The sequence below is a fragment of the Haliaeetus leucocephalus genome, unplaced genomic scaffold (genome assembly GCF_000737465.1).
Source record: "Haliaeetus leucocephalus isolate CR32 unplaced genomic scaffold, Haliaeetus_leucocephalus-4.0 Scaffold0, whole genome shotgun sequence".
Taxonomy (NCBI): Eukaryota; Metazoa; Chordata; class Aves; order Accipitriformes; family Accipitridae; genus Haliaeetus; species Haliaeetus leucocephalus.
Window position 1 is genome coordinate 22696387 of NW_010972436.1, and position 13517 is coordinate 22709903.

Genomic DNA, 13517 nt, shown 5'->3' on the forward strand with positions numbered 1-13517 from the left:
TTGTCTAAATGGACAAATCAAGCAAAAGGTGGAAAGGGAAGTTGCAGAAAAGTGTAAAGTAACAGTAGGGAAGCACAGAGAAAACTTGGATCTGTTGATCTGAGCCCGGTGGGTCATCCACAAGACCTGTGTAATGAACTGATAACTGAATGACTTTGTGTATTTCACATCATGTGCTGTCTTGGATAGTATGTAATCCCGTGCAGGCTGAATTTCCTAAGAGAAATACAGTTGTGGTTGAATTTGGAAGCAACATGAAATCTAACAGATTAACTGCGCTACCACTGCCATGTGCATTTTTGATGCTTAAACAGCAATGCTTGTGCACTGATCTTTCGTTAAAAGAAATTGATAGCTCTATTGCATAAGTGTCTGTGTTTTCAAAAGCCTGACAATTTTTGACTGGAAAGGGAGGTGTTGGACTACTACAAAACTCTAGTTTTTCTGTGTTCAAACTGATGTTTTGTGTAAACAAGTCATTCTCTTTGATGTTAGTCTGTACGTGTAAGTGCATACCTTCTGTAAGCAGTAAAGAAATGATGACAAAGGTGATCCTGGAGGAAGGGCAGTGACAGTAGGTACAAGTATGTAAGTGAGCAGAAGAACTCTGTCAGTGAACACTTGCTCCAAGTTAGAAAGAGTGGCAAATTCAACCTTTGAAGATCACTTCCATTCTGAAAGGTTAGTAGAGGCTGTTGGACTCTCAGGCAGTGTATTTAGAACATTTAGGAAGATGTCCCAAGTAATATCCAAAATTTGTGCTGGAAAAACTCCCAGTCTTCTGCTGAAAACCCTTTTGAGTAAGTAACAGGTTTATTTGAAAGGCTCAACTTTTAAGTAATACTTCTGTTAGGATTTCTAGCTAGTAGAAGCATTGACAAGCATGCTCTTCTCCCCAAGGAAGAACAGGACTGTCATCTCAACTACTAGGAGTAATCTGGAGCTATTACATCAGTACAGTCATGCAGTGTTTTATACCCAGGAGAGCACTTTTGTACATTAAAATCAGATTTGGAGCCAATCTAAATGATTATTTCCTCAAAGTTAAAATATCACTTTAAAGTTGTCTGACGGCAGTTTTTAGGTGCTAAAAGTAGCATCACCTAATAAGTTCCTGGCTTTTTGAACTTTACTTTCGTGAACAGAAAGCTATATTCGTTTGACTTTTTTGTGCTAACATCTTTTGGAGGATCAGTTCCTTTGGAGGTTACATGTACTATATACTTTGGTTTTCCTGCTCCTACTTTGTCTAGTGCATATTAATGAATTTCCTTAACTGAAAAAGCTTTTACACAAGGAAAAAAATAAGTGTTTCTGTGCTCTATTATAGAGCTGTCAGCTATTATAGATACTGTCAGCAGAAGAAACGCTCAGTAGCACTTTTTCCATCCAAATTCCTTTATTTAGGAGGAGGAACTTGCAGATTAAGGTATCCTCGTTCTAAAGTGGCAAAATTTAGTTTTCATGTTGTTGAACAGGTATGTTGAAAATCAGTGTTCCAAGTGCTGATAGTAGGTGGCCATTGTAGTATCTGTATAAAAATTTGAAGCCTTCATGCTACAAGTTCTGTTGAATTTATCAGGCTGGAATTTGAGAAAAGACTTTTTTGTATTGCTCAGGTAATGCAAAGTCTGTGACTGTGAATTAAGTTTTCACAATTAGGTGTATATAATTGCTTTACAGACATTTTTCACTATCTGAAAGGTATAAAACAGCTTCAGTGTTAATGAGAAAAAGGCTTTTAATCTTTCAGGAGTACTATGTAGTCTCCCTAACCTTCTCATTGACCTGATTTGTCCTAACTCCTATCATATTGTTAAATATCATACTCTTTAGCCAAAAGGTCAAACAGTGACAGCAACTACTGATGCCAAAGTAACAGAATAAACATCATAATCATTTTTGATAACTTCTTTGCCTCTCCTTAAGCTTGTACAAATGAAATGGAAATGGAAAGTGGTGGAGAGGATGTGACATTTCAGGAACAGCCCATTACTGATGATGGCCCTGGTCAAGAATCAGCTGTTGGATGTGTCACAGACGGTAAGAGAGTTTGGCAGTCTGGGAAAATGCAGCACAGAACCCTTCAGAACCCTCTTCCTTTCAGTAAGCTTTGTGGTACTTCATAAATTTCAGAGGAAAAAGTGCTTGGAAAGCAGTAGGAGACAAATTGCATCAGTTCTACTATTTGAACTCTCAAGCAAGAGCATTAACTTTTTTGCTGAAGAAGTATTTTATTGAAGGCAAAGGTAGTCTTTGGAGTGTTTGTGTAGGAGAAAGTTTTTTTGCTTTTTTGGTGGGACTAGCTTTCTCCAAAAGCTTGAAATACAGTTAAAATGCTTTAGTACACTGGAGGTTTATAGTAAAAACCACTATTTGTTGCTATTCAAATACAGTCACACTTTCTCTTCAAGTCTTTTTTGTTTGTAGCTGCAAATAATTGGATTGGATTAATTTCTCCTGGTGTGTTTTGGGGCACACTGTAGAACTTCTTTCCAGTTTATGTGCTTCGTGGTTGTAACTCCACAGATATCTTTGGTGAAGGATTTCTTTTATTCTTTTTTCCCTTTGTAAATAAAAGATAATTTGTTTAATAAACAAATGGAGTCATCTAGACAGGGTGTGCTGCAGTTGCTGATCATTTGTGTTCTGGGAATAAATATATCTTGTCAGTCACAAATGAAGTACCAGCCAAAGAAAAAAATACAAATAGAATGGTTTCTGGGTCAAATGCTCTATATGTGTTAGTGACTGATATCAATGGCAAAGAACTTTCCAGTATGTCCCTTCCACTCCCAGCCAATGTTGGAGGATGGTTGCTCTAAGGGGAAACAAGAAACCTGCATTTAAAGGCAAAGCAAAAAAAACCCATCTTGCAGGTTAGCTGTGATCACTCTATTATGCATCACAGCCTGTGGTATAAGGGCCATGATTTAAAATGATCAGTGACGGCACATTCATAATAAAATACTAGGCTTTGAACTGTATTGGCTGAGGAGGTTGTAGCAGTGTGAATTTAAGAAGAGTGCAAGTGTAATAGAAAGTAAGTAGCCTGTAAGAGAATCAGGGTCCATCAAAAGAAGATACGAGAAGCCAAAATCAGAGCAATGAATGTGGTTCTCCATGGAATGGATACAAGACTCTGGAACTCGATGGTGAACAAAGTTGTGGATCAAAGGTGCTTGATTTGGTTGAAAGGAAGGCTAGACAAATATTTTTGGAAGAATTCCATGACACATTGGTAAATTAAAAAACAGCATCAACTGTTTTGATTTCAGGTGATTTCCTAAAGTCTGAAGGAGCGCTAGGAGGGAAATATTTTTTATTTGTACTTTTCCTTTTCTTAGCTCTCTGCTTTTTGGAAATGTTGGGACAGTTGTTTAAAATACATTAATTTATGCTAGCATGCATTTTCAATATACAGAAATGAAAAAGGAGAACCTACTTTCAGCTGCCTACCTGGAAATGTGTGTTCAGATTCCTCAAAAATTAATCATGGGTCTCCTTTCTTGTGATTTACTCTGCTGTGTTTCCAGGGAAGAAAAATAATGAACTAAAAACATAGACTACTGTAAACATAGGTACAAAGAAAGATATTTATGATGTATATTTTAAGCTATGTATTAAATTCACTTAATCAAAGTGATATGTACTTGGTGTACTTGATGCATGCCAAGTATACTTGTTGACCACTACACCTGTGTAAGTTTTTCTTTTTCGCACTGAGCCTTTAATATGGTTGTACTTACAGGTGTATCACCAGAAGAAAAGACCACACAACTGGAAACAGAAGTCTCTGTTGAAATTAATTCAGCTGAAATGGAAATGTCTCCTAAAAACACACCGGCATCTGGTGACAGTCAGACTGAGAAAATAATGGACATGATGGAAGGTGTTCAAGCTGTAATTCAGCAGGAGTTAGACAAACAAGTGGAAGAGACACAGCTACCACAAGGTAGTGTGGAGGTATCAGAAGTATCCACAGTAGACTCTCGGTCTCTGTCTTCAGTACCTGAGACCGTAACTGTGACGCCAGAAATACAGGAGACTGAAAGTAAAGGAGAGATTTGTACCCCTGTAGAACAACAACTGGAAATAATAAAAGTGCAAAAAGATGTAGAAAAAGGAGAAACCCATGAAAAGTCAGAAACACCAGCTCTTCTGGAGGTAGAAACTTCTACTGCAAATGAAGGTGCTGCAAATAGTTCACCAGTTGGAGACAAACCCATAAAATCACCAGCTGAGACTTACCCTTCACTTCCCCCATCAGTTAATATAAACAAGACAAATGTGTCTTCCTCACCAGATGTTTCATTAGACTTGCATTCTGCACGAGATGTACAGCACAGTCAGCCCCCAGCATTGCCTTCCACTGCTGGAAGCGCTCTCCCAACAACTTACGTATCAGTCACTCCAAAAATTGGCATGGGAAAACCAGCCATCACCAAACGCAAGTTTTCTCCTGGAAGACCCAGATCAAGACAGGTAAGCATGTAGAATATACGTTTATGAAGCGCGTAGTTCAAATTTCAGTATAATGCATTACATTCACCTATTTTTTTTAGGATGTAGTATGAATTTATTCTTCTAAGTGAATGTGTAGTTTATTTCTTCCAAAACTAATTTCCTGTTAAATAATTGAGAGATCAGACATCATAAAGGTTCTCTAGTGAGAATTAAAGTTTCTTCTGGATCATGCTTAGAGCAAAATAAAAGAAAATTTGTTGTATTTTTAATACATATGCTACAAATGCAGATATATATGTAATATTGTGCCTTTTAACTTATCCCTTAATCTTTTTCGTACATGCATTTATTTTGGCTAGTACTTTCAGAGTGTGCTACCATTTCCGAAACTGGCTTTATAGAAAAACCTACAACAACTCCTCTTTCAGTCATGCTACCATATACTATCTTGATAGACATTTTTAATGGCGTTGCAAATAATTGATGGTTTTGTTACATTAGTAGACACCATGTAAGCACTGTCTGATACAAATTGTCGTGGTTTGACTAGGATTAAATTTGATAAGTGAAAAGAATCCTTAAGTCTGTCGCCTTCTGCAACATCTTGCTCCCTATTTGAGTCATGTAGTTGTGGGGTAATAGTTTATCAATTTGTAGGATTTATTTTGTGTTTACAAAATTCTACACAAAAAGTATGTCAGTGTGACAAACTAGTGTTTCATTTCTGTTCTCATCACAATTTATTTTTAGTCTTTGGGATTTCTAGGTTGATGATTTCATGCTTTTCTGAACTTAGCATTAAAAAAGCTTTTTATATATTGCACAATTCTTTCCATTTTTACGTGTTATCTAAGGGTTCAAGATTCTTGATTCTTAAGAAAAGGTATGAGATAGTGTTCTGAAAAGGTTAAAAGTATATAATAAAGGCAGCAAACATAAGAAATTAAATTTGGAAGCTTTTAGACTATCTCTGGGAGTGGGGGGGTTACCCTCATATACAAGTGTGTATAAAAATAATTTTTCTTAATACTCTGTCTTAAAAATTAAATTTCTTTTCTCACCTTATGCAAATTGAAGAGGGGTGGGATTCTTAGGCAGTGTAAAATGAATTCAGGTTTTCTGTTGGGGAAGTTAATTGTCATCTTTCGTGTTCCAGTAAGAGTTGTACATATTTTTCTGTGCAATTTGCCCCTGCTCTGCATGGGAACCAGCATCATGATACTGGTAATAAAATTAGTTAACAACTGGAAAAACATGAAGGCTGACGCCAACTGTAAATGCCTGTAACAGAATAGATACACATCTTAAAAAACCCCCAAAAATCAGCTGTAAAAGTAGCAATTTTTATATTCTATGTACAATAGAGTATTGACGTTAACCTCTTAATATGTGGTGTGAGTAATGCAAATAAAACTGAGTTGAATTACAGTTTGTAAGTCAGGTGTAACACAAAATCCTAGCTGTGATGCTAAATCAATAGAATCTGTTCAACAGTTTGAAAATTGTATTTTAAAATAAGAAAGTACTTAGCAGCTTGGCAGTACCTGTTGTAGAATTGGACAACTTACTTGTAAAATTAATTATCTGTCTTGTGAAAGTATGTTGGAAGTGTGTGAAGGTTTCTTTTGATTTCAGTTATCTTTGTCTTGCACTTTAAACACCTATTAAGCTGGAACTTCTGTGAAGTGAATAGCAATTTTCTGGTAAGAAAAGCGCATGCATACTTTTTGTCTTAAGTCCTGGTACGCTTTCTTGCTTTCCATTGATTATTTAGTTTTAGCACAGATTGGCACTTCATGGAGATCAGTGAAAAATTGTACTGAGTAAGGACTTAAACAAAATGAACACCCTGCGGATACTTGATTAGTGAAAAATAAATGCTTTTTCTGACCAGTAATCTAAATTCAGCTTAACTACTTGGTAGGGATTTGGGCTTTGGGATCTTTTTCAGACTCTTCATCAGTCAGTATTTACTTTTGTTCATCTCATTTTCCATGTTGGACATGAAGATACAAGTCTTGTAACTAATGCATCTTTTGAAAAAAGAGAAAGATCTTGTATATAATAGATGTTTACTAAAACCAGCTTTATTATTAAGATCTTACTTCTGCTTCCACAGAGTTTAAGAATGCTGTGTTTATTTTGCTTCAGTTAGATTTTCGAGGTCACTGTGCAGTAAGTTACATATGATATTTGCAGAAATATGTATATGCTTTCAACAGTGACAAAATTATTTCTGGTGTTGTAAGTTTGCCATGTTAACTCCCTACTTTGGGCCTTTGCTGAGGGACTGAAACGTGGTCTGTAGCATATAAATAAAGAGGTTTAGAAATGTCCAGTTACAGGTAGGTGCTTTCCTTCTAAGCAAGATGTAATTGGACAGATCCACGATGTGTAAGGCATGTGTTTAAATGTTTTAGCCTTTGAATTGCACACAGAAATTGGTTTAGGTTTGGTTTTGTGGTTTTGTTTTGTTTTGTTTTTTAATTATTATTTTTGCTGTAAATGTTCCGTTTTTTTTAAAGAATTGTGTACTTTTCCAAATTAAGAGTTGTGGATAGGAGCAGGAGCCTCTCTGTATTCGATTGTCAAAGAACACCTTGTGTTTTTGTCAAATTCTGCTCAATTTATGTCATCTTAAAAAGCACACTTTACATACAGTGATTTTTTGTTAATATTTGTTCTAGTTCTCAGGAAAAAAAGTGCTACATTTTTTTTTATATTTATGCCAGCAGCCCTATATATGACTGTCTTTATAAGCAACTCATGATGTATGATTTTAGAAACTGAATCACAAATTGGTGAAAGAAAGAAGCCTCAGCTGTAACTGTAATCTTCCTTGCAATGCTCTCTCTTGCCTACTTTCAGTGCTCTCCAGATGCTTACGAGTGTAGGGTCTGGTTTGGTTTCCTGTTACATGACAATCCTTTGGGCCAGGTTTTGAAGGCAAGTAAGCAGGTTTTCACCAGGTGTAAGCACAAAGAATTAAGACCTGTTGTTTCATGCCAAGTGTGGCCCCATCGCTGAAGAAGGGACATAAACTTAATTTAAGGTATTTTAGCCTAACACAGTGTTTCAGTGCTTGTCTGTCTGAACGTGATTACATTGATCCGAAACAAGTAAAAAGTGGGGAAAACAATTCTGGAGGCAAAAGTACTTCTATGAACTTAAAGATATAGCAGTTTGGAATAAACCAGGTCATGTGTGGTTCTTCTCTGGGTGTCACTGAAGAGGAATTTTACATTCTCAAAAGCAGGTTAATTTTATGGGTTTGAGGTCTGCTTCTTTCTGTTTAAACAATAACACGTACTGCTCTTGTGTTGCTTTGTGTCAGGTCCTAGGTTATGCGATACAATTATTACCTTGCAGCTGCATGAGTTCTTAGGAACATGTCTTAGAGGGCAGTGAAATAGGAGAGAAAAGTTACACAAATAGGATTGGGTTATTTTTATTGATTAAAGAGGTTGTGGCTCCTGTACTTGGTGAAGCTAACATTGGCTCTACAGCTGCTTTCTTTTGTTGCACAAAGGAGCTGTCATTGCAGAGCTAGTTGCTTGTCCAAGACAAGTTTTAAAATAGATAACTCATAAAGAGTCTGATTACTCTGTGGACCCTGAAGACAAGCCAACATTAGCCAATTTCCACAGATGGCAATATTCTCCACTTTCTTGTAGAAGATTTAAATCTTTTAATATGTAGTTTACCTTGTTGGAATGTCCTATTCCTGTTAAAAAAAAAAATTGTAATGGATTTATGGAACGTCATAGGAAGAAGAATAGGAAAAAAAATTCTCTGGATCTTGAATATATTGCTCCTCGATTTTATAAGACACATGCTTCACTGGAGTCAGGGGAGTCCATGTAAAGGAATAGTTTCTGATTTGGATTTCTTTTCATTAAATTTAATGTATTGTGCTGGGCAGTAGAATGAATGATTGTCCCTTTCTTCAAAAATCTGTTAATCGAATTGCTAATAAAATATATTTGAATTTGAATAATTACTCAGTTTTGCTATTAAATACGAAGTTATGTATAATCTGAAGTGATTTCCTGTATAGGATCTTAGTAGTTTGGATTTGTAATAGGCTTTAGCGATGTGTCTGCAACACCACTATATCACTCCTATTTTGAAAGGACTAAAACCCATCTTACAAACCGTGAAGACAATATTCTGTTTAAAAAGGCTTAGTGAGTTCCTTCCAGGGCTGCACTATCAGTGTTGCTGTCGTCACCACCCCTCTCCCCCTCTCATGGGTTGACCCTGGCTGGATGCCATGTATTGGCTTTGCGTGCCAAGGTTTTGGCAGAGGGGGGATTACAGGGGTGGCTTCTGTGAGAAGCTGCCAGAAGCTTCCCCCATGTCCGATAAAGCCAAGGCCAGCTGGCTCCAAGATGGACCCGCCGCTGGCCAAGGCCGAGCCCGTCAGTGATAGTGGCAGTGCCTCTGGGATAACAGATTTAAGAAGGGAAAAAAGTTGCAGTGGGCACAGAAACTGCAGTCGGAGAGAGGAGTGAGAAGATGTGAGAGAACCAACCCTGCAGACCCCCAGGTCAGTGCAGAAGGAGGGGGAGGAGGTGCTCCAGGCGCCGGAGCAGAGATTCCCCTGCAGCCCATGGGGAAGACCATGGTGAGGCAGGCTGTCCCCCTGCAGCCCAGGGAGGTCCACGGTGGAGCAGATCTCCACCTGCAGCCCAAGGAGGACCCCACGCTGGAGCAGGTGGGTGCCTGAAGGAGGCTGTGACCCCGTGGGAACCCCGCACTGGAGCAGGGTCCTGGCAGGACCTGTGGCCCTGTGGAGAGAGGAGCCCACGCTGGAGCAGGTTTTCTGGCAGGACTTGTGACCCCATCGGGGACCCACGCTGGAGCAGTGTGCTCCTGCAGGACTGCACGCTGTGGAAGGGACCCACACTGGAGCAGTTCATGAAGAACTGCAGCCCGTGGGAAGGACCCACGTTGGAGAAGTTTGTGGAGGACTGTCTCCCGTGGGAGGGACCCCACGCTGGGGCAGGGGAAGAGTGAGGAGTCCTCCCCCTGAAGAGGAGGATGAAGCGGCAGAGATGTGTGATGAACTGATCGTAACCCCCATTCCCTGTCCCCCTGTGCCACTGGAGGGGGTAGGTGGAGAATTGGGGAGTGAAGTTGTGCCCAGGAAGAAGGGAGGGGTGGAGGGAAGGTGTTTCAAGATTTTGTTTTATTTCTCGTTACCCTACTCTGATTGACTGGTAATAAATTAAGTTAATTTTCCCCAAGTCAAGTCTGTTTTGCCCATGATGGTAATTGGTCGAGTGATCTCTCCCTGTCCTTATCTCGACCCACGAGCCTTTCATTATATTTTCTCTCCCCTGTCCAGCTGAGGAGGAAGGGTGATAGAGCGGCTTTGGTGGGCACCTGGCCTCCAGCCATCGTCAACCCACCACACCCCCCTAGGACTTTTGCAGGCATCACTACTTTGGCTAGAAGGAACAGGAGAAAATCCATATTCTAAACAAAAGGGGAGCTATGTATAAATCAATATGTAGGTACAGTTATACTGATAAGAATTGCTTTGGCTGGTTCAAGCTTATTCTGCTTCAGAGAATTTGTTTTTTCTGTGTCAGCATAAGAACTCCTATCAGTAAGGTACACTTCTACTAACAGTGTTTGTTAGGATAGCATATTATCCATACTTTTAGCTACAGGTAAGCTTCAAATCTGCATCTGGCCCAGGGAGAGGACCCTCTATCTGCCAGGCTTAGAGTCTCACTGACTTCCCATGGGTTTTGGTCCATGGGCTGTCTCTTCTCTGTTTCTGTTATCCTGCTCCATAGCGGAACCAAATTGGTTTTTACATATATCCAAAATTTAGCTGTTTGCAGATCAGAGATACTCACTAGTAGGTGCCAGCATGGTAAAATTCTTACAGTGTTGTCCACAGAGTTGTGCCTGTGCAGTGTCTTCTCCATGGAATATGCAGATTCTCTACCCTTGCCTATAAACTGCAAAGTTATGCCAGGAGCAGGACCTCTCTTTGATCTTTTTCATATTTCTTTTTTCTGAAGTAATAGTCTTAAAATAAATTATCATGTAAGTTTATTAATGACTAATCTGACATATATCTTGTTTGAAATAAATCTTCGCAAGGAAAATGGGTATTTTTTTCTGTAGAGGTATACTTTAAATGGTATTGGGTATATTCTATGTATCTGAAATGAACAAATTTGATAGAGTTATTCTTGCTACAGCACTGTGTACTGGAAAGCATAATACAAAGTCAATAAATGGAGGGCATTACAATATGTGGCATTGTAAGACTGGTAGATGAAGAGTTGAGAGTGATCTGTAGAATAATATTGAATAGAAAATAATAACCTACTGTTTTTGTTATTCCATAAGTACTATTTTAGAATGCGTTCCATGGAAAATACTATGATTAGAGGTATTTAATTTTCATCCTGAAGATATTGGTGATCACTATTATACAGCTTACTACCTATTTCTAGGTGTTTTAAGAGAAATGCAGAGCAACATGATGGGTTCGGATGTATGTTCTTTCTTGGGTATTACAGCTTTTTTGTAGTCTTCAGTTACATAGTACCACTAAATATGTTGTTCTAGTGGTAGATGTTGGGAAAGAAGATGAAAAAGAGTCTTTTTCAAGGATTAGTTTTTGTTACAACTTTTATGGGTTTTGGTTTGTTTTCTTTAATGAGGAGCTATATTTTGAACTGATTAAATTTTGTTCACAACCCTAAAATTACATTAAATATTAAATTGCAAATCCAGCTTTGTGCATTTGCGATTGCAGTAGATTTCATAAAGCTTTAAGCAGCTAAACACAGTCAGTGGTAATTTAGTGAGATCTCCTGACCCTTGCTGACATTGGGTTTCCTTTTGTTATAATTTACTTGCAGCTGTGTTGTTCAATTTCGAGGACTCAGGAATATGATGGAGAATTAGAACTTCCTGTTTCTGTCACAGTACATAATTATTGCCGTGGTTCTGATGTAAATGAACTGAATAGAACTTTCTTTTCAGTATTCTGTGGTAATAGGCATTAATTAAAAGCCAAAATATAATTAATGAATCTCTTGGATGTAATTCATTTGTTCATAGTATTGTGGAAGTGTGTGTTTTTAATTAAGTTTATCTGACCAAGAATTTAAATGTTTCTGATCTACAATAAAACTTGGATTAAATTTCCAATTTAATTCTTAACAATATGGTTCGTGAATCATATACAATTCATTTTTTTTTTTGCAAGACTGAATATTTCATATTCAGATTTAATATTCTATTAGCTTTTTAATCTTTTGAATATACTTAATGACTGGAGAAGTGTGTCTTCTTAAAAGGAAAATAATTTTGGGTGTCCCAAATAAGAGTAGGTAGTTTCAGTTGCTGGTAAGTATTTTCAGCACGTTTGAGATCTTGAATTTTGACCCTCAGCTAGCATGTTGCCTCCCTTACAGATTGATGTAAAGATTGTTTCTACAATACACAGATTTTCTTGGTGTTGCTATACAGACTTTCTTTGAGTTCCCATATTACAAGAACAGTTACTTACTCTGCATTATGGATTTTAGAAATATGGGGAAACTGTAACTAAAATTCAATGGAATTTTTAAATTTGTCTTGCAAAAATGGAATGTTCTTTGATACTAAAAATACGGCTAGCATAGTAAAGGTAAATTTCCTGTTGCCACAGACCTGCCGATGTAGTTGCTAACTAGTGTGACAGTGCTTAGTAAAAACTTGAGATTTTGATGGAGAAGTGATTCATAAACTACAGTGCTCTTGATATAACCAAACCAGACTTCAGTCTTGCCATTTCTGCCTGGTGGAAGTTGCTGCGGGCTCGAGGAGTGGGATTCACCCAACTGCAGATGTTCAAAGATCTGCTGTAGTCACCTCGAGGTTCCTGTTAGAGTTGCTGGAGAGAGCTAGGGGCATGTAGGGTGAGACTAATCTGACACCTTCCATCCTGTGCGGCGAGTTGCCCGCTCCAGGCACCCGTTTCTTGTTGCTGACCGTGCAGGGAGCCCAGGGTGATTCAGCACAGATAGTGACGTGTGTTTCAGCGGAGTCACCCCAGGAATGTGTTTGGGTAGGTGTATCAAACCTCCATTTCTGTGGAAGTTTGCTTGCTTGCTTTCCTCCTGTTTCTGACTTGGCCCCTGTTATGTCATGAATAGTATGCCCTTAGGTCCTGGGTGTGAATGGGGACTCTTGTCCATCTCTAGGTTTACGGGTGCAGGTTTCTGCTTAACACTGTTCCCTTGTTAGAAGTTGTTCATCCTTTTCATCTGCTGAGTCGTCTGCATGATGACCATCTAACTGAAGTCAAGCAAAAAACTGCGATAGCAAAATCTTAGAACTTAAGCTGTTTAATCAAGCATACTCACTTTAACCCAAGTGCAGGTGAGCAGTTGCTGGCACTAGCAGTTCAGCTAGGGTATTTTTTGGAAGCACCTTGGCAGAGGGGAGACAATGATGGACAGTTGAAAACACACAGGTAGTCTTCTGGGAGCTAAGCAGTTTGTAGGTTGTGTACCTAATTACCACCTTGTGTGGGCAGAATTGTAAATTTTTTATTTTTTTAAGTGCTTTACTGTCTATATTCCCTTTCCCATGCAGGCATAACTAAACTCCTAGAAAGCAGATTTATGCTCAACACCACTGTGGCCACACTGTAGGCTGTACTGCTTGGACAATGTTGGCATTTTTAAAAAGCAACTTTTATGCATAATCGGGCTTTTAGGTCACTGCCAAACTTTTTCTTTTTGATCTATTTTGCCAGTTTAAATACTGAGCTATCTGAGCAGCCGTAGGTTACTGCCTACTCAGCTCTGCAAGCAGATGGCGTTATACGAGCTTTTCCTCATCTGCTCGAGGGTAAGCAAGATGTTGGCTCATACTCACCTTCACTGGCAGATTAAGCTAACCTGGCTGCGCTTCACGTGGATTAGGGAGGTCTTGACCACAATCCTTCTGGCCTAAAATCAGTTGAGGGGTAGCCCTATTTTCAGTCAGCGCAGCTGTTAGCAAAATACATATTTACAGTCAGAGATGAA

General features: G+C 38.6%; 1 protein-coding gene across 11 annotated transcripts in view; it reads left to right on the forward strand.

Moving 5' to 3' along the window:
* KMT2C (lysine (K)-specific methyltransferase 2C) overlaps positions 1-13517 on the forward strand; it is a 181190-nt gene that overhangs the window by 90947 nt on the left and 76726 nt on the right. For all 11 annotated transcript variants that reach the window (XM_010586059.1, XM_010586023.1, XM_010586032.1 and 8 more), the window contains exons 12-13: positions 1930-2043; positions 3752-4485. In XM_010586059.1, the coding sequence (XP_010584361.1) occupies positions 1930-2043; positions 3752-4485 (848 nt within the window). The remainder of the gene's footprint in view (positions 1-1929; positions 2044-3751; positions 4486-13517) is intronic.